Here is a 22,087-nt window from a genome sequence, read left to right as displayed (position 1 = left end):
TATATAGAAATGAGAAAATGCCAGAAGGGTTAAAAAAATAACTTGGTTACATGTGTTGGCTCAACATCTGAAAAAGACCGTGTTCAGCCAGATCTAGGAAAATGTACATTTCAATGAATCTGATCTGGATTTTTGCCAACCTTTTCTTTGGAAAATTACCTTAAGTGGTTCCTTTTGAGTTCTTATTAAATGAAAAAAGAAAAACGAAGACAACCAAAAGCAATAAAATGGTGATCCTGATTGTCTTTCTGCTGTCCTCTGAAAGAAGTGGGTCCTTTGGTGAAGAATTCAGGCTTCCATAAGTATACTTTAGGATTTGTGTGATGTTATTGCCTAAAGTGAAGAGAGAATATCCACTCAGAACTTACACCACCACCAAAATGCTTTCTTTTAGTTATATAATCTGTTTTCTCACTTGGGGAATCCCAAGAAATGCCAGCCAAACTTGATGTCCAGCAGAGCAGGGAGTGCAGGATAGAAAACACAAGCCAGTCCATTTTAGGGAGTCAGACGACCCAGTGAAGGTCAACAGAGCTAGAACTGGGAGGCCTGAGAGATGGGTAGGGGAAGTAATATAGTACCTGTGGACTGGGGAATAGCATTTGAAAAATTGTATGTAAATTTCTGCGTTAGTGATTTCACTGACCCAAGATGAAGGAAAGGCAGTGTGCTGCCATGACTGATATTCTGGAAGTGTTGCTGCCTTTATTTCCAGGGACTTAATGTCTGCAAACCATAGGACTATGTAGTTTGGCCTGTTTTCCCATTAGAGAATTGCTACAGTCAAATCAGAGTTTAGGATGAAGAGATGAGTTGATATTCAGATGATTCCAAATTTATTTTAAATTTGACGCTTTAAGTGATGTTTAAAAAATGATGTTTTAAACTAACAATAATTTTAGCCCTTTCTATTCATGCTTATTTTTTAAATGACTACTTTTATTTCAGTATAAATACAAAGATGGTTACCGAAAGCAACTTGGCCATCACATTGGAGCCCGAAATGTTGAGGATGACCCCAAGATCATGTGGTCGATCCATGTGGCCAAGATTCAGAGTGACAGGGAGTACAAGAAGGACTTTGAGAAGTGGAAGACCAAGTTCAGCAGCCCAGTGGACATGCTGGGGTTGGTGCTGGCCAAGAAGTGCCAGACCTTAGTCAGTGACATAGACTACAAACATCCCCTACACGAATGGATGTGTCTGCCTGATCAGAATGATGTCATCCATGCCCGCAAGGCCTATGACCTCCAGAGTGACGTGAGTACTAGGACCCATAATATACCACCGGTGACCATGCTTATGATAGTAATGCGCGGTGATACATAGATAATGGTCTAGGATTAGGCTGAGGCCTCAGAAGTAATAACATTTTTTCTCTCTGCCTCTCGTTGAGTGTGCCTTACTTTCCTATAGGAGAGAACATGATACTACGAAGGTCTTAATTGGGCTTTGTATTTGAAGAGACATAGACGTGAAGTTTGGCTATTAAAGTTTTTCAGCCTTTTTCTTTCATTTTTTAAAGCAGGTGTCATAACAGCTTAAGTAAGACTTGCTTTTGTGTTTGATCTCACCAGAATGTTTACAAGTCAGATCTCCAGTGGCTGAAAGGCATCGGCTGGGTCCCCATTGGGTCTCTGGATTTGGTCAGGTGCAAGAGAGCTGTGGAGATACTGAGTGACAACATCTACCGCCAGCCTCCGGACCAGTTCAAGTTCACTAGTGTGCCTGATTCCCTGGAGCAGGTGCTGGCCAAGAACAATGCCCTCAATATGAACAAGGTGAGCCCCCAATTGGGGGGAAACTAAAATGGAACCGTATATCCTTGAGAATATCCATGGTTAATTTAGTGTTTTTCATTTTATCCAATTGCCATATTGTGTTTAGTGTTTTGGTTGCATTCTCTATTCAGTTACATCAGGATTCCAAAAATGTATGTGGGAATTTCTGCTTTGACATCTCTTGTGAAATAGTGTAAAGAATAGGATAGATGTTCGGTGTTCAACTTGTTTGCAGCCAGTGAGAGTAATACATGGTTTGATATCAAGGTTTCTTTCTTGTCGGGTACTTATCTAGGTGAGTATGAAACAAACAAATGAGATGCAGATCTCCGTGATATTTATCGAAAAGAAATCTAGAGAAGGCATACCCAGTTACATTTGCAGTTAATAAACCACGAACAAAACCATGGAAAGTATTTAATGTAGATCTAGTACATAGGGATATTTGTATGTGCTTAGAAAATAGTTGCTTGTAATTTAATTGGAGGTGATCCTGTAACAAAACACATACTTTTTTTTTCATATCTTAGCCTATGTTTATATTTAGTGACAATAAGTATCTTGTAATTTCAAAGAGATCAAAGACTATTGGCATATAGCCCACAGCATGGATAGTGAGGAGGCTGGCTTTCAAATTTGTCATGATCTCTAAATTAGAAACTCCTATACACAACATTGTTTGTCTAATTCATTACCTTTTTTTTATCATTCACAGCGCTTATACACAGAAGCCTGGGACAAAGACAAGACCCAAGTCCACATCATGCCTGATACACCTGAAATTATGTTGGCAAGACAAAATAAAATAAATTATAGTGAGGTAAGACCGTTTGTTTTGGTTTCTTGATCTGACCTCATTGATTTTTTTGTTGTTGTTGATGTAGTAATAAAGTTAGAATCCTGGATTTAATTCTCATGTGCACCAGTTAGCTTAGTTTTATCTTTTTATGCCCATCACCATACCCTGAATATTTGTGCCATCTGTCAAAAGGTAGATAGATAAAATGATACAGAAATAAATACAAAAATGTCTCTATGCCAGGAAAAGGAAAAAAAACTCCCAACTATTAATGATTGAAACTTACAATTTTAATTTAAAAATAATGATTATTATTTATCAGATTAGTACTTAAATATTTTGTGAGTTTTTGTTCAGTTACCTGTGAAATGAGATAAAAATATATATCTTGAAAATTTTTGTGGTGACTAAGTAAAGTTGTATATAATATGCCCAGCATAGAGCCTGGCACAAAATAGATGCTATTAACCTTTGATTTCTTCCTCATACACTCTAGTTACCATACATATTAGATTTATCTACCATGCTCAAAATACCTTGTTTATTTACAAGAACAAAAATGAGAATTCTCAAATCCATCCATTTCAAAATTGCCTGAGGACAATACAATATATTTTTTATGTGTTATCTCCCACCTCCCTAAACTTGTCATCACATATCTTTGTAGTCCAGAAATACTGCTGCAGAAACAGCTTCTTGCCCAGTTGTACTTGCCAAAGTTAACAATTATCTGGTTTATCCAACAAGAAATTGATTTCTTACATGTTGGTGTGTCTTCGTTTAAAAAAAAAAAAGGGATTCTTCTTCAGTTTGAGAACATTGGAAAATTAAGTACTCATTTTCAAGACTTGACCATATTCATTCTTCTGTATTAACTACTTCTGACTACAATTATGTGACCCTAAAGAAAAGGCATGTTTGTATTGAGTAACCATGACAAGTGAAATGAAGAGGATATGATTTCCCTTCCTCCAGCATTATGAAGTAGACCAGAAGACAAGCCTAATCATAAGTATTTGATTGCCCATGGCAATTTGAGCAATTTTTCTCTTGGCCACACTGATTCTCTGTTGGTTTAGCTTTTCCAAAGAGGTCTGTCTCACCCTAGACAGATGAAATTAGTTTCTATCCCAAACTGTAATGATGCTTTTACCTTTCCCTTTTGTTAAAATTAGGTCAGATGAGATAGGTGGCTTTTTGTTTGTTTGTTTTCAGACTGAGAGGAAATTGAGGCTTTTATTTCTATAATTTTCAGCTGGATTAATTTTCTTTAAAATTACATGAGGATGTTAATTCCCTAAGGGCTGTATCCTGAAGATTAGATTTCAGAATGGCTCTCTTGAGTTTTTCTCAACCCAACTGGTACTTTCATTCCATACTTAGCTCAATAAATACACACCAAATAAACAAAGCAACCACATTTTACTTTTTTTCTCTTAAATTCTCATTTACCTGTTCTATCTAGTTCTCTTGGGTAAATAACTTACCAAACAAGGTTTAAAACGTGGTATTGAATGGCAACCAAAAGTATTCTCTTCTTTGAAGCCCTGAATCTTTTTCAAATGTTGAAAGAATGAAATAAATTTATTTATTTGTTTGGCCTGAAGACATGAGATGACTTAAACATATTTTTCCACTTATGCATAAGGACAGAGTCCTCCAAGGAAAAATATAATAGAGGAGCTATTTGGCTGTCCAGTTTCAAAATAAACATTTCTAGGAATTTTTAAGACCAAATGCCCTTAAGATTATATCTCAAATGTATCAAATTTGTTCTTATTTTCACTTTAGCTTTTCCTTGTAAAATCTTACCCTGGGAAGAATGTAATTTGTCACATAGTAATAATCTACATTAAAAACATACAATAACTTCCTTCTAGGACTCTTAGATCATTTAAAAATTAAGCACCTCTGCATCATATTTAAAATTCAGATATTATTCCAGTATTTTTAATTCAATCTAACATGAAAATGGAGCATAATAATGAAGCAATTAGTTTTCATTATTGCTGCCACACTATTTAAAGCCTTGCCTTACATTTAAAATGTTGTTTTTTACAGCCTTTATACAATGACAAAATACTGAACATTGTAACGTAGGAAGACAGATAAAGCCCTAAAGAATCAAGGTCATTGTTTGCCCTTAAAACCATCAGTGATTTCTGAGTCCTTTTTTCAGAGCTATCTACGGGTTCTATGACTGCTTTCCTTGACTCAGTAACGCTTAGCAGAGGAAAGGGGAGAAACTGGGATTAAGAATTAAGTTACGCCATCATAGACGGGTTTAAGAACCGTGTCTCTGTTTGGCGGCGTAAAGATGAGCTACCTTCAAATTTTCGGTGTCCTTGAGGTGTAACACAAAGTCTTTCCAATAGGGATGCTGGCTTGCATTGTTTTAAGCACTTAACATAGCTGCCACTTTCCTGGTACCCTTCTAAGTTACATGTCTGGGAGGGCCCCGCGTTAAGGTGGGGTCCACTTCTTTCTTGGCCACTCTTCTTTCACTTTAAAACAAAAGCACTGATTAAAGGCCCAGAAACAGACGAGACAGCCAAATGCTACTCGTGCTCCTGAACTGGATTCTAGGTAGAAAAACAATATTGTTCTAAAGGACATTACTAGGACAGTTGGTGACATTTGAATATTCACTATCTATTAGATAGCAGTATTATGTCAGTATTAAACTTCCCAAATTTAATAAATATACTATAATTGTAAAAACGACTTTATTCTTAGGCAATACATGGACATAAGTGTTTAAAAGTAGAAGTCATGATGTCTACAGTTTATTCGTGATTAGTCCTTATTATTGGAAATAAGTAATATACATACCACACATACACAGAAGAGAAAGATAAATATGGCTAAAAAAAAAGTGCTAATATCTGGGTAGCTGGAAGTTCACTGTACTAAAAACTTTTCTGTAGGTTTGAAGTTGTTCAAAATAAGAAAAATGCACATTTTTAGATATTAAAACATGCATTAAGGTATTTGATTAGAGAAGATTTTATAAAGATTTTATTTCTAAAAAGAAAAAAGAAAGGCATACCTGTGCCAGCTGATAATGTGATGCATGCCTGAGAGTTTTAAAAAACAAAAAAACTGTGCCAGACAATTTAATTAATATCCACCAAAACCTTTTTCAATCAAGGTACCATGAATTCCTATAAATCACAAAAATAACGAGATGTAATAAGTTTTATGTTTAAAAAGTATCAAAATGTATATCTTATTTGTCATGTTTTAATTAAAAAACAATTATTTTAAAATTTGTTTTAATGCAATATAGGATTGGTCAAAATTCTTATAGGTGGCTCACAAGCAAAAGGGGCTGACTGCCTCAGTACAGATGATTTGTTTAATGCACTGGTTCTCAAACTATGTTCCCATAGCACACCTGTGTTCCACGGTCTGTGTTTATCTGTCCTACCACAGAAAATGAACAGTCGGGTGGTTTTTCCAATTTTATCAAATATATCAATTTTATATATAAATTTATCAAATATAATTTTTTCTGTTTTGTGCTTTCAACTCCTATATCCTTGGTACCTGCTATTCCTATGTCTGCTAGCAGTTTTTAGCAGCTGACAATATGAATAGGGAGCAAATCAATATTAACAGACATTCAGGAACAGCAGATTAACCTTAGTTCACTGTTTGATTTTGCATATGTACTCACAGTGGTAGGTATTGTGTATTTTTACATACCCATATTCTTTGTTAATGAAATTGTTTCTAATTCAAATTTGGAGTTAAGTAAATCAACATTTCATGGTCATGTCATGAGAAGAGCAAGTGCTGAACCAGTCCAACACATTTGGAAGTTATTGACTTGGTGTCTAAAATCTATAAGGATTTGTGTAAGAGAACTTGCAATTTTAAAACCTGCTGAATGTAAAATTTTACCTTTTAAATAGCTTGGATAAATAAAAAGTAAAAGAAATATTTTTTTTTAAAGATTTTATTTATTTATTTGACAGATGGAGATCTCAAGTAGGCAGAGAGGCAGGCAGAGAGGGGAGGAAGCAGGCTCCCCGCTGAGCAGAGAGCCCGATGCGGGGCTCGATCCCAGAACCCTGGGATCATGACCTGAGCTGAAGGCAGAGGCTAAACCACTGAGCCACCCAGGCGCCCCAAGAAAGAGATTTTTTAAAAAGATTTAAGGCTGAACATATTAGTACAGTTAGTTTTGCATGCAAAATAGTCTTCTTTCAACAAAAATACGATTGTAGAGTGCAATTGAGTACTATATCTAAAAGCCATTACTTCTTTCCTCAGAACTTCTATCGCCAGGCCATGGAAGAAGCCAAGAAAGAAGGCTATGACTTGAGAAGTGATGCCATTCCCATCGTGGCTGCCAAGGCCTCCCGGGACATTGCCAGTGACGTAAGAGCTGATCACATCCTTCCATTTGCTACCAACAGACCAAGCCCCCTGCACAGGGGATCATAGCTGGAAATCTCTGTAGTCATCATCCATGGATCTGTAGTCCTCCATCTGAACTGCCTTCATTGTGTAGGCAAATAAATTGAGGATTTGAGACAGTAGATAACCTGCCCAAGATCACAAGCATTACAGAGACAAAACCTGGACTGCAATGTGGTTCTTTTGACTCTTGTCCTTCGGTGTTTGCTTAATAAGATTGAGTACCTTGATTAAAGCTAGCTAGATATCTGTTGAGCTTCTTGTAAAATCTTATAAGCTCTCCTCAGGATATACTCAAGACAAAGATGGCAGGAAAGAAACAGGCTTTAACGAGCTCTCCCCCATGACTTGATGCAGGACATAGAATAGAAAAAAAAAAAGCTATGTGTCCTTGGTGAGGGGTCCACAAAATCGATATTCCTTTACCCCGAGAATGAAGACCTTCGATTCCTGGACAACTTCAATTTTAATCCAAATAGTAGAAATTGTTCATTTTTGTAGGTTTTTCTTTTTAATCACAATTAAAACATAACATTTACTGTCTTAGCCATTTTCAAGTCTATAGCTCAGCAGTGTTAGGTGTACTCTCACTATTCTACAACAGCCTTCCAGAACTTTTTCATTTTGCAAAACTGAAACTTTGTACCTATTAAAACAACATAAATTGGCTATTTTTAAACTACCCTTTCAGATTATTTGTGTAGAGGAAATTATTTCTCAGAATGCCCTAGCAAAAAAGATTAATAAACCTTTCCGTTGAATCCACCCACGTGACCAACTTCTGAGACCCTGTTTATCACTGTAATTGAACTCAACTTCTCACAATTCACTTTTTAATCACCTTTTATCAACATACATTTTTTTTTTACCATAGTATAAAGGGATCGTGGTGTTCTTCTGTGGAAATGTGCAAATGAGCACAACACCCTCCTTGATGGGAGTAAGCATTTTCTAATGTGTGGCGTCTCAGCAGCACACGATGAAACTGCCCTATAGTCTTTTACTTATTTGAGAAAGAGCATGAGAGCGAGCATGAGGGCAATGGGGAGAGGCAGAGGTAGAAGCAGACTCCCCACTGAGCCAGGAGCTTGAGGACATGGGGTTCCCTTCTAGGACCCATGAGATCATGACCTGAGCTAAAGGCAATCGCTTAACCCACTGAGTCAGCCAGGTGCCCCAAAACCCCCCTGGAGTCTTAAGGATTTCATCACAAAAGAGCCTTATCACAAGAAGAACGACAGGAAGTAACCCTTGCTGCTCGCTTCTTATTCCCTGGTTTCTTTCTTTCAGTACAAATACAAAGAAGCGTATCGCAGGCAGCTAGGCCACCACATTGGTGCCCGAGCAATACATGACGACCCCAAGATAATGTGGTCTCTGCACATTGCCAAAGTGCAGAGTGACCTTGAGTACAAGAAAGAATTTGAGAAATACAAGACCAGGTACACCAGCCCAGTGGACATGCTCGGCCTCGTTCTGGCCAAGCAGTGTCAGACCTTAGTCAGTGATGTGGACTACAGACATCCTCTGCACGAGTGGACCTGCCTGCCCGACCAGAATGACATCGTCCACGCTCGGAAAGCTTACGACCTCCAGAGCGACGTGAGTACCCCGAGGCTGGTTCTGCATGTCGACAGCAGATCTAAGATGTGTCCCTGCCTTCTAATGCCAGTGAACTAGAATTTATTTGTATATTTCAAACAACACATGATTAAATGTTTAAAAAGCGTTTCCCACAGAAAGCACTACAATTTATTTCAGCGTTTTCTTCCCCAAGACTCATATGGAAAAGAGGGAATAAGATATATATAGGCAAATATATATAGGTATATTTCTTCTTGGTGATTCAGGCTTGCTTTGCATGAGCTAGGTGAAACGGAGTTCTCGAAAATAGATAGCTGCACATTTTTGGCTGAAGGGGTAGAATTGTGGATGTGGAGGGAGCTAGAAGATGTAGGAACAGAGGTATATTATGCTAAGTCATTTTAATAAACATTTATATTTTATAACTACCAACAGGGAAATACTAAGATATTCCTGTCTTTTTCAAAACTGGTCATTTAATTCTTATAAACAGTTAGTATGCACTATTGAGAGTAAAATAAAATGAATAATTAGGGTAATATCTAATATAATTTCTTTATAAGACCACATTACACACTTGACATTTTGTGATTGTGAAGGTGGATATAAAGATGTCCTTAAAGTTTTTATTCCACATACAGAATAGAGCTGTGTGTGGTGATGGATGTTAGACTTGTTGTGATCATTTCACAATATATTCATATACTGAATCATCATGTGGGGACTTGAAACTAATATATTGTTACATGTTAATTATATTCCAATTTAAAAATGCAGATCCAGAGTGTGATTTGCAAGGGTTAACATTACTAAATGTTGAGCTCATTATTATAGTTGAATTTCAGCTCTTTTCCCTTAAAAAAAAAAAAAAAGCTAGAGGTGTTGTGACTACAACACTCACATAGCACTGGTCTGAGTGTGGGGTCTTACTGGAAGCGATTAGAGTGGATTTTCCAAAGCTAAAGAAGCTCTGCTTTTGTGTAAAAATCCTATCATACCCTCAGCACAGGTGTCTTCTACTTTTTATAAAAATTCTTTCACCATTCTTGGTACAATTCTCTGTACCAAAAAATGCTCAGGGAAGAACGTGTTCTCAGGATTCAGTAATGCTTGTGAAGGAGTGAGCAGCTAGGCTGGGAGCTTTTATCTGTTCCTCTGTACTTTTGTATTTCTCTAACCATTTTGTGACAATGAATCTGAAACTTGAATTAGTAAATATGTTTCTTATCCACTGATTTGCAGAATTTATATAAGTCAGACCTTGAATGGCTGAGAGGCATTGGCTGGGTTCCAATTGGTTCCGTGGAAGTTGTTAAAGCCAAGAGGGCCACAGAGATACTGAGTGATAACATCTACCGTCAGCGTCCAGAGACACTGAAATTCACCAGCATAACTGACACTCCAGAACAGGTGCTGGCCAAGAGCAATGCTATGAACATGAGTAAGGTGAGTTTTTACCCCTTACTGTTAGATCAAGGGATTCACTATAGAAGAGGGTAAAAAAAATCTGGCATGTTACTGCATTCCTATAATTGCTTTAGGATTCAGGATACCTTCTAAAATGGTTTTTCCAATATACTACCATAGTCACTTACTAATACTTCAAGATAGTAAACTATTAAAAATACTATGTGCTGTAATTATTTCATAATTGCATTTTAAGTACTGCAACCCAATTATACATTTCAGAATTGTTAAAGAATTTTAATAAGGAACAGTAACAACTGAGTCAGTGAAACAGTAAACTAGTAAGCTAAATACTCTTGGAAATAGTAATTTATCTACATGAAAAGTAGGAATTTATGCAGCTTTAGTCATTTCATTTCTACTTTGTTTAGAGGAAAGGTGACACATAAAGGAAAAATATGAATGTCAAAGTAATTTTTCTCATCTTTTCTTTTTTTCACAGCACTTATATACTGAAGCCTGGGACAATGATAAGAAAACAATCCATGTCATGCCAGATACACCAGAAATCATGCTCGCCAAACTGAACCGCATAAACTACAGTGATGTGCGTACACTATTGATCATATAATGAACAGTAAGGCAAAAATGAGCAATTGTTTATTATTTCCTTAGTGTCATGTTTCAACTAATTTATTATACGTCAGTAGAAGAGAGTTCTCTCTTTATTCAATTTTGCCCTGTGTGGTAGGTCCACAGTGTAGACTGGCCTTTTAGCAACTGGGTATCAGGGAATGGAATGCTTATGAAGATCTACTTCAGTGGGACTAATATTCCTTATGCCTTCCCCTACAGTGTGGGACTCAAGTCATTACCTGATTAAACAGTTACTGAGCAGGCATGTATTGTATTGGAACCCGTGCATTGTCATTCCCTGTATTATTCTGCTTCAGTAACGTTCTGGTTACCATTTAATGTTCTTTGTAAGCATTGTTTTAGGCATCTCAGGACCAGCATTTTCATCAGGGCAGTTATTCTGAAAGCCTACTGTACAGATTGATCGTGATCTGTGATGATAGTCCATAGCAAAATGAGAAAAAATAAGTACAATACTTGGGAGTTTTTCTTAAATCCAAATATATTCAACTTGAAAATAATGTCCTTATTCTATCTCCTTCTGTACTATTAAGATGGCCTTTCTTTTTTTTTTTTTTTTTTTAAGATTTTATTTATTTATTTGACAGACAGAGATAGGCAGAGAGGCAGGCAGAGTGAGAGAGTGGGAAGCAGGCTCCCCGCTGATCAGAGAGCCTGATGTGGGGCTCAATCCCAAGACCCTGGGATCATGACCTGAGCCGAAGGCAGAGGCTTTAACCCAGTGAGCCACCCAGGTGCCCCAAGATGGTCTTTCTTTTATATCATGATGGTGATAGTAGTTATTTTTCTTTTTTTTTTTCCATGTGCTTATTTGGCAAAATGAAATTTTGGCAACCACATGCTGATCTCACCCCAACCCATATATTTTTTAAAATTTAGCAATCAATAAAATCCCAAAGTTTAGAACATGTGCTTTAAAGGCCTTAAGCACCTATGAAGCAGTTTTGTAGAAACCCATCCTCATACTTGATTTTGTGGATTTCTTTCTACAGTTTAAATGAGGACAGAGAAAATTTAATAATAAACAGCTTTATTTTTTATGAAAGGAGTAATGATTAATGACTCTCTTTTCTACAGAAACTCTATAAACTTGCTTTAGAAGAGTCCAAGAGGGAAGGCTATGACTTACGTTTGGATGCCATCCCAATTCAGGCGGCCAAGGCTTCAAGAGATATTGCTAGCGATGTAAGTTGTTTTTGGAAGAGGCATTTCTTACTCAAAGATGTTCCTAAATGGCAGCTTTTGTCATTTTTCTTGCCAGAATTTTGGTTATCTCTACAAGTCTCAGTTTCATGTAGTGATTCCCCCATGTACAACATTGCAATTAAAAACAAAACCACAAGATACTGTGTCCATTATCCCTGTTAATCAGTCAGGGTCATAGAGGTAGAGTCTTTAAAAATGAGTGTTTTATACACACTAAAAACAGGTTCATATTTTTGAATCTCAGAAGTTGAGCAGCAATTGTAAAAACATTGAAAGCACATCTAAGTCAGCCAATAAGAATGTGAATTCTTTCCCACTATTTCTATCATTTATTCTGGCGTTAAAGGAAGACTCAATGATGGATGTGTTTTAGAGTTTTGTTTCATTCTTTGTAACTTTTGATGAGGTTCCCCCACCAAGATGCCCCTAACTGGTTATATGGACAAATTGAGAAGTAACCGAAGCTTTTTCTCAGCACCCACTTGTCTCTTCTCTATATCCCTTCCCTTCTCATGAAAAACATCTCTTGAAGGTGCCTTATGTCTCATTTTGTACCAGAGCTCCTTAGAACCCAAATCCAAGCTTTCTCCTGGAAGTACCCTGTGCTGTAGACTTCTGCCTCATTCCTTCTATAATCAAAACGTTTTCTAGAGAAGCCCACACAGTGATCATCTCACAGTAAAATGGACCATGTTATTCTTAAATTTTAAAAGTATAGAATATTAACCCAAGGCATGACTCTATCTTGGGAAAAGTTCAATGACATAACACGCTAATAAGTGAGATATTTTATGGTGAGACTATCTAAATGTAGCCCATTCTCTCATTCAGGGCATTCAGTATAAATTCTAATGATAAGAGATAGATTCTAAAATATCCTTAACAACACATTTTTAGAAAAAAAAAATAGTCACATCCTTTAAGTAGATGTTCTTTTATTTATTTATTTTTAAAGATTTTATTTATTTATTTGACAGAGATCACAAGTAGGCAGAGTGGCAGGGAGAGAGAAAGGGGGAAGCAGGCTCCCTGCTGAGCAGAGAGCCCGATGCAGGGCTCGATCCCAGGACCCTGAGACCATGACCTGAGCCAAAGGCAGAGGCTTAACCCACTGAGCCACCCAGGCGCCCCAAGTAGACATTCTTTTATTTTTATTTTTTTTTTTAAAGATTTTTATTTATTTATTTTGATAGACAGAGATCACAAGTAGGCAGAGAGGCAGGCAGAGAGAGAGAGGAGGAAGCAGGCTCCCCGCAGAGCAAAGAGCCCGATGTAGGGCTCGATCCCAGGACCCTGGGATCATGACCTGAGCCGAAGGCAGAGGCTTAACCCACTGAGCCACCCAGGCGCCCCAGTAGACATTCTTTTAGATTGTACAGGATGTTTTATCTTTCTTTGTTATGTAATCACATGTAATAGAGGTAGTGCAGTTTAATAGAAAGGAAAAATATTAAGAACTAGTAGGTCTCACCTATTTGTGATATCATCTTGAACAAATCACCTAAAACCCTTCTAGGCTTTAGGTTTCTACTTTGTAAAATGGGGTTGATAATATTAACCTTTCTCCTTCACACTAGGAAAAGAAAAATCCAAAGAAGTAATGTGTGTATGAAATTATAAAATGTAGTATAAATGAGATGTTCTTAACATTAGACCCATATCCCTTTTCTTTTTTCAGTACAAGTACAAGGAAGGCTACCGCAAACAGCTCGGCCACCACATTGGGGCCCGGAATGTTGAGGATGACCCCAAGATAATGTGGTCGATCCATGTGGCCAAGATCCAGAGTGACAGGGAGTACAAGAAGGACTTTGAGAAGTGGAAGACCAAGTTCAGCAGCCCAGTGGACATGCTGGGGTTGGTGCTGGCTAAGAAGTGTCAGACCTTAGTCAGTGACGTAGACTATAGACATCCCCTACACGAATGGATGTGTCTGCCTGATCAGAATGACGTCATTCAGGCCCGGAAGGCATATGACCTTCAGAGTGATGTGAGTGGGTCTGATATTTATCAGCATGTGTTTATTTCTGTTATGGTCATTTGAAGATTTAAATGGCTTTATTAAGGAGTTCATGGATGGGGCAGCAATCCACCAAGCAAGCAGAGGGTAACTCCAAAGAGTTGTAAAAAAACAGAAGGTTTTTATAGGAAGGAGGGTAGAACAAGGAAGTTATTAGCAAAAGAAAGGAGAGGATTGTTTCAGACAAGGTCACCTTCCCTTAGGAAGAGGAGAAGGAGGTCTTACTAGGTGAATTACCTTTTTGGCTTTGGGGATAGAGAGGGTCCATGTGACAGATAAACTCCTTGGTGCTGACCGCATCAGCATATGTTTAAAAGATTTTTTAAAGTGATTCTAACTTTTTTTACCATGGAATCTTTTGGCAATCCTGTGAGACCAGGGACAGCTTCTCAAGACAATGTCATGAAATGCATACAACGCAGTATATATGTTTCAAAAGAAATTGATCATATCGAAATATGGTTATGAAGATATTAAACTGTATCTATGATGTAATATGCACACTTTTTAACACATTAAATAAAAGATCTAGCACTGGGTGCAATAACTAATTTAATTTCAAAGAAGTAATGAGCATAAATACATAAATATTTCAGGATGCCTGCAACAACTGTAATAGGACATGAAAATATTTGTGATTTTTTAATTGCTGACAAAGTCTCACATAGTGCTAATGCTACTATGATCTGTAACCTCTACTTAAATCAAAAGAAAGGTTCTATTTCAATTAGAGGTTAATAAAAATAAAGATATCATGTTTTTCTATTCAAGTTCGTTGATGTCAGGTTCGGAATTGTTGGTTTAACATACCCTAATTTTCCAAATGAATTGATTTCATTATCATTTTTCTGACTGCTTCAGTTAAAAGAAATATCTATTACTTGTGCAAGGAAGTTTAAGGATGAACTATACATATTGAGACAATTTTTCTAAGAAGCTGAAAACAGCTCTTTAGAAATATGTGAGGCACTTTTGTTGTCAGCCGGTAGATTGTCCTTGGGACTCAAATGCTACCTCATTGGTATAGTAGCTCTTTGTCTTTTTGATCAAGCTCTGACAAACAGCCACTTTTGAAAGAGTGATAAACATAGTGACATTGTAAAAAAGAGTTTTCCTCAAAAAACATACAAACAAAACATACAAACAGCTAGTATATATTACCTTTACTTATCAGAGAAGTTCTCCTTTAGCCAAATATTTAAATTCAAAGAAAAATGAAGAAGAGAATAAAATGTTTTTTTTACTTGAATTATAACACAAGGAAGGGGATTGAGGGTAAGATAAATAAGAGTAAAAATACATGTACTCTCTGGTTTAGAAGCATGTATATAGAATCACATGAAAAAAGATACCCTTTTTGTCGTCCCCAGAAAACACATGAATTCAACATGTGGTCAGCTGGTAGCATTCATCTTTATGACGTATGGCTGGTTGTGAAGACCACTGCCCCATGGGATAGGAACAAGCAGTATTCTGACAGAATACTATTCCCACACAAGGAGGAATAGGCAATCAAATCAGAGAATGCTTTCTATCAGGTGGCAGTCACTAATTTCCTTAAAATGGTTTTGCATCAATGAAATTGATTGCATATTATTAGATGTTACGAGTCCTTAGTGTATGCACTGCCAAAATGAGCACAGATTTTGTCTTAAACCAATAAACACTGGCTACCTTCAGGGACAAAGTGTTTGGCTAGCTAGCCACTCTTCACCAAAGTAAGTCAGTTCTGTGGGTCTTCCCAGAAATTCACATAAGTAAGATTCAGTCTTACACATTGTCTGTCTGTGCTAAATCAAGATCAGACACCAGACTGTCAAGGTGATATTTGACATTATTTTGTCTCCAGGCTATTTACAAGGCTGATCTCGAGTGGCTGAGAGGCATTGGATGGGTGCCCATTGGCTCAGTAGAGATCGAGAAGGTGAAGAGAGCTGGAGAAATCCTGAGTGAAAGGAAGTACCGCCAGCCCGCAGACCAGCTCAAATTCACATGCATCACAGACACCCCAGAGATTGTCCTGGCAAAGAATAATGCCCTGACGATGAGCAAGGTGAGTATCTACCTCCTTCCATTTCCTGAGTCTCACTTTCCATGCCCTTGGCTCATAAAGTGAGAAATGCCCACAAGCCTTTCCAGAGAAAGGAGATATGATGGGCCTGATTTTCTCTCCAATCTTCAGCAGTGCATCTGTTTGATTTCCTGTTGGGCCTGCGTGTGCTTCTCAATATTGTATCCCCTAATCAGGTGCATGAGGAAGCGTAGCCTGGGATAAGGTCTGTGGAGTAATGCACATACTCTTCTGAGCAGTGGCATGGAGACATCCACCCATCCATTAGTTTTCCCTGTACATTCTTCCCGGCAGAGCAGACTCCCACCCTTGACTTCTCTTTATGCACCTTGTAAGGAATGTATAGCCACCTAGCATTTTGTTCTGAAGCTGGAAAACACAGTGTTTATAGCAGTGCTGGCAAACAACTCAAATTAGTTCTTGGTTTGCTCTTTCATATTTGTTTATGGAAATCTACTCCGGGAAGGGAGCTGCTCCTGTTGCTTTCAGTATCATTACACAAGATAGATAATCAATTCATTTTTCCAGAGTTCTAGCAATCTGTTTATTGATACAGGGCTCATTCTTTATCCAATGGATAAGTCCTTAATATGCACATTTTAGATTGAATTGAACTTACTTGAATTCTTCCACACCTGCTGGGACATCTGCCAGATACTCAGGTAGTGAGGTAGTGAGATTCTGCTCAGTGCAGAATAGGAAGTTGACTCTCAGATACCAAACTCCAAAGCCTAAAGTACTAAAACTCTAGAAAATCTTTTTTTTTTTATACCATACCTATCACAGCAACCACAGTAATAATAAGAAACACCATAGAATCTATTGAGTGCCTACTGTGACTCAGGCATTTTACTTATGTTATGGGTTAATCTTCAAAGAACACTCAGTAAAAATATGATTATCTCTCTCTTAGAAATGAGGGATATAAGGTATTATGTACCTTTCTCAAGATTACACAGCTTGGGCATAGTGGGGTTGGGTTTGAATGTGGGATTAACTCTGAGGTCTAGGGATTTCTACTATATCATAATTCTATAGCCAGGTTCCATCCCTGGAGGGTCTATGAGTAAGCTTGAGAGTCACTGGAAGAAAAGAATTCATAATCAAGACCATTCTATCACTTCATATTAGCTATGAAGCTATCATATGGCAGTTTAAATACTTAAGTACTATCACGTTTCTCTTTTCCCAGTACCCTTTTGCTTCCCTCACCTCTAAATAGCCTTGAAAAGGCTTTTACACAGTGAAATAATTTGAAAATAATTGTCTTGTATGGGCTCTAATGAAAGGCTTACTTCACTTCCTCCATAGCATTTATACACAGAAGCTTGGGATGCTGACAAAACCTCCATCCATGTGATGCCGGACACCCCCGAAATTCTGCTGGCCAAGAGCAATTCTGCCAATATCAGCCAAGTAAGAGGCTTCCCAATGGTCTTTTAAGGCTTTCTAGGATTCATTAAAATACTTTTTCCACCTTACAATTTCCTGTCCAGAAAATTGGCCTATTAACTTTTCCAAAACACTTTTATTTTTCCGTTGTGTATTACCCTCCGCCTAGAAACTTTACACCAAGGGATGGGATGAATCCAAAATGAAGGACTATGATCTGAGGGCTGATGCCATTTCCATCAAAAGTGCCAAGGCCTCAAGGGACATCGCCAGTGACGTAAGTACTCTCTATCCAGCCCTCTTTGGTGTCACGTGGTTGAATGGCCTCTGTGAGGCTGGTGGGACACATTTCTCAATTGTTTCCACATGTATCCCCCACTCCTGCTTCCTACTTTCTAAGACTTTGTCCCTTTGTTGTCACAGAAAAGAATAGCATAGTTTGGAATTGTAGCTAAGGGCTACACCAATGAAGGTATATGAATATACTACAGTTTACAATAGTGTAACAGCTTACAATAGTGTAAAAGAGTTTAAAATTATGCAGAGATGCCAAAATGTTTGCCATATGAAATTCTTACCCATTTGCTTGTGGGTATTCATGTTTTCTGTAGTTGTCAGCAAGCATATGCCTCTTAAAATTGGGTTTCTAAAAATCCCTCTTAAAATTGGGTTTCTAAACCTATATTTCTCTCATTTTAGTACAAATACAAAGAAGCATATGAGAGACAGAAAGGCCACCACATTGGAGCCCAGAGTGTTGAAGATGACCCCAAGATTATGTGTGCCATACATGCAGGGAAGATTCAAAGTGAAAGGGAATACAAGAAGGAATTCCAGAAGTGGAAGACCAAATTCAGTAGCCCAGTGGACATGTTAGGCATTGTGATGGCCAAGCAATCTCAGACTTTGGTCAGTGACGTTGATTATCGAAATTACCTGCATCACTGGACGTGCTTACCTGATCAGAACGACATCATCCAAGCAAAGAAGGCCTATGAACTACAGAGCGATGTACGTAACACAAACTTTGGGGAAGATGGAATAAGAGGACGTATGTTTATTAGTTGTCCAGACAGTGCCTCTGTGGACCCTTCTGTGGATAGACTCATGGATTGTGTGCACTGCACACCCCCAGGAAGGCACCACTCCTGTTGTTTAATACATAATCCATAGTTAGGGGTTATGTCCTGGGAATCCAAGAATATAGATGAAGAACCTGACTTAGGCCATGTCTTGTATCCCCTGGCCTAGATGCCAGACTGTTTTCTTCCTTTCATCTGTACTTTCTGGCAGGGAAAATAGATCACAGACATACTTTAATTATCTGAGTATTTTTAAAGTAACTGCCGCTACTATACTACAGCCAATACACTAAACAGAGTTTTCTACAGTTAATTACTGTAGGAATAAAATGGAATGAGATTCAACAAGATTTCCTTTAAAAATGCTTTCTGTTCTATAATTTTTTTTGGAATTGTCAAATAATTATGAAATTCAGCATTATTACCATTTTAGCACTCTTCACAGCTAGTATATGTAAGTACGCTTTTACAGATGACTCTTGTCATCGATACTAAAACCCCTGAGTCCTATAAAATCTCAGCTCCTCCTTTTTGGGAAGCACCATGTCCTGTGCTTATTGGTCCCTCACTCCCACAGACTTTACTTTTCAATTATGAGGTGGTGTGTCTAACCAGGGAACATTATTTGTCTCAAACCTTTGTAGAGCGTGTATAAGGCGGACTTGGAGTGGCTGCGTGGCATTGGCTGGATGCCAGAGGACTCTGTAGAAATGAACAGGGTGAAGAATGCTCAAGGCCTGGTAAATGAAAGACTTTATAGAACGCGGCCAGAAGCCTTGAAGTTCACGTCCATTGTTGACACGCCGGATGTTGTCCTGGCAAAAACCAACTCTCTGCAAATAAGTGAGGTGAGAACCATCCTATCACCAGCCATGTCTTCTGCGGGACTCTGTTCTCAGATGACCTCACCCAAACCGAGCACGTGGGCTGTGCCTTTTGGAAGATTTAGAGTGACGGGAGCAACTCTAAGAATCTGTAGGCTAGTTTGGTATAGGCCCAGGCAAGGTAGAACAAATACTTCCTTAACTCCTATTAAATGCTAAAACCTGTAGCATAATGCTGCATTTTAAATGGTATAATGTATTGGTCAGGGTGCTCTGGAGAAATAAAGCCAACAGGCGATATAGGTATGTATAGATACAGGTGTGTGTGTGTGTACTACACGTATATGTGTATATATATGTATATGAGAGAGATGTAGATAGATCTATAGACTGTATGAGTGTCTACACACACACACACCCCAAGAGATTTATTTTATGGAATTGGGCCATATGATTATGGAGGCTGGCGAGTCTGCAGTCTGCAGAATAGGCTGGAGACCTAAGGAAGAGTCACAGCCCAGCAACAAAGACAGTCTGCTGGCCAAGATCCTTCTTGCTCTGCGGAGGTCAGACTTTTTTCTCTGAAGTCCTTTAGCTGGTTGGACAAGGCCCGCCACACTACAGAGGGTACTCTGCTTTACCAAAGTCTGCTGATAACCATGTCTATCTCATCTGAAAACTATCTTCACAGAGACATCTATAATGACGTCTGACTAAATATCTGTGTGCTGTGGCCTAGCCAAGTTAACACATAGTTAACCATCACAAACATTAAAAGAATTTCTCCAGGTTAGTTTCTGAGGCTTAATATTTCAGATATCCACTATTAATGTAGTATTTCTCTTCTCTTCACAGAAACTATATCAAGATGCATGGAATAAAGATAAAACCAATATCACCATTCCTTCTGACACGCCAATCATGCTGCAGGCCCACATAAATGCCATGCAAATCAGCAATGTAAGTGGCATAAATATGAAGTGTAAATGCCTTTATAGGACAATACATCTCAGCTCGGGGGTGGTATAATGACAAATTACCTATCTTAGAGATATGTACAGCTATTGGTGCTACACGTTTTCTCTTTAGCTCCCATTCCCAATGCAATATGAATGGAAATTCTCTCTTTTAAACATTAGTTTAGATCATGGCTGAGTCCCAGGACTGCAAAGAGTTGGGATGTCTGAATCTTACTGGGGTCCTCCCTTCAATCTTGAAAGCATTGTTCTATATCCAATGTCCACAACTCTTTCATCATATATGAATTGAGAATAATGGAATCCCTCGTTAAATTTCTCTTGAGGGATTATGATGTAATGGTCTCTTCTATCTTTATAGGCTTTTGATTGATCCAGAAGTGTCTTGTTTGACATTTCAAAGCCATTAGAAAAGCAAAAGGACAGTTTTAAATCCTATCCAAAGAGTAAGATACATATAAATATCTATGTCACATCCCTTTAGCAGGGACCTCTGAAAAGTCAGAAGACAACATTAGGAAAAATTAAATCTCACTGGACCTTTCATGGTATCTTGATGAAGGTTTTCTAGCTTCACAGTTGATTCTTAGTTTCCATGTGTTGTATGGTGGGGTATTTTCAGATGTGTACCATATTGTGATGAAGACAAATATTCAAACATTTAGTAGATCTACAAGTTTAGCTTTAAAACTTTGGTCAGAAGTATCCTGCATTCCATAAAGGAGATAGCCAACAACCAGAAGAAGAACTCAGAAATCACTGTTTTTCCTTATGCTGTCTTCATTTAGATCAAGTCGCATGATTCATTTTTTCAGTACTTTGAGTATATTGACTTATTTTCAAGTTTTGTAAACCTATGTTTTCCTTCAATAGAAACTTTACCAAAAAGACTGGAATGAGACCAAGCAGAAAGGCTATGACTTCAGAGCAGATGCTATTGAAATCAAACAAGCCAAAGCCTCCAGAGAAATTGCCAGTGAGGTACAGCCTCTATTTCCTTGTGGTTTTTCTCTTCTTACAACAAATGTAGTATTTTTTTTAAATTGGGGGGTTTTAAAAATCTATGTAAAAAATTTCATTTTGTTTTGCGCTATAAACTTTCTCTTTTTAAATACATTAAAATGGAATGAAGCCCATTAAGGTTAGTATAGATGAGGTATATGTATAAATGATTTCTAAGTCGTTTCTAAGTAGAAGTAAGAAAACATGAAGAATCTATGCAGAATTCTAGGGAAAATTCAGGGATCAATATATTTGATTGTGACCAGTGTCATTTTATTCCTCAAATATTTATGGCATTCTTCATAAATATAGATCATGTTTGAAAGTTTCATATGAGACTTAAGACTGAAATCCCATTACATATATAAGATTTTATACTGGAGGCTTATGTGTAATGCTCTCAGTAACCTTTTGAAGTTCATTTAATAGCAATTTAAAAACTTAGTCAAAATAATTATCCTACCAAGCTCCCTACCTCCCACCTCCAGCTCCAAATCTTTAAGCAACCCTGTTCCCCTTCTCTGGGTTTTTCTCTATTTTTTATCTCCTGTAGCCACCTGTTTCTTCCCTTTTATTTATCATATTTATCTCTAAAAACAATAGCCAATCTATAGTATCTGCCTTATTCCCGGCTCTCTCTCCCCCTCTTTTGTCCAAACTATTCTGTGTTATCCAAATATAGAAAAGAGACACTATCTTACTCTAGTACTAAGACACTTACGACAGGTGTGGGCAAAATGGAAACTCTTGTCCCCAGGCCTTTTGTTGTCTTCTGATTCAAACCAACAACATTGCTTTCCATTCCTGTGAAATATACACCTTTTTTTTAATCTGTCTCCAAAACCACACAAATGGCCTTT

The 22,087-nt window shown here is 37.7% G+C and overlaps 1 protein-coding gene across 1 annotated transcript in view; it reads left to right on the top strand.

The window, feature by feature from the left end:
• Window positions 1-22,087, top strand: part of LOC111149725 (nebulin) — a 201,455-nt gene that overhangs the window by 90,629 nt on the left and 88,739 nt on the right. The window contains exons 58-68 of the mRNA XM_022507000.1: window positions 2,497-2,601; window positions 6,859-6,966; window positions 8,296-8,607; window positions 9,832-10,035; window positions 10,499-10,603; window positions 11,731-11,838; window positions 13,538-13,849; window positions 15,729-15,932; window positions 17,262-17,366; window positions 17,512-17,619; window positions 18,042-18,353. Coding sequence (XP_022362708.1) covers window positions 2,497-2,601; window positions 6,859-6,966; window positions 8,296-8,607; window positions 9,832-10,035; window positions 10,499-10,603; window positions 11,731-11,838; window positions 13,538-13,849; window positions 15,729-15,932; window positions 17,262-17,366; window positions 17,512-17,619; window positions 18,042-18,353 — 1,983 coding nt within the window. The remainder of the gene's footprint in view (window positions 1-2,496; window positions 2,602-6,858; window positions 6,967-8,295; window positions 8,608-9,831; window positions 10,036-10,498; window positions 10,604-11,730; window positions 11,839-13,537; window positions 13,850-15,728; window positions 15,933-17,261; window positions 17,367-17,511; window positions 17,620-18,041; window positions 18,354-22,087) is intronic.

The sequence above is a fragment of the Enhydra lutris genome, unplaced genomic scaffold (genome assembly GCF_002288905.1).
Source record: "Enhydra lutris kenyoni isolate GAN:26980312 unplaced genomic scaffold, ASM228890v2 scaffoldscaffold1, whole genome shotgun sequence".
NCBI classification, from domain to species: domain Eukaryota; kingdom Metazoa; phylum Chordata; class Mammalia; order Carnivora; family Mustelidae; genus Enhydra; species Enhydra lutris.
This window is presented reverse-complemented; position numbering and strand designations above follow the sequence as displayed.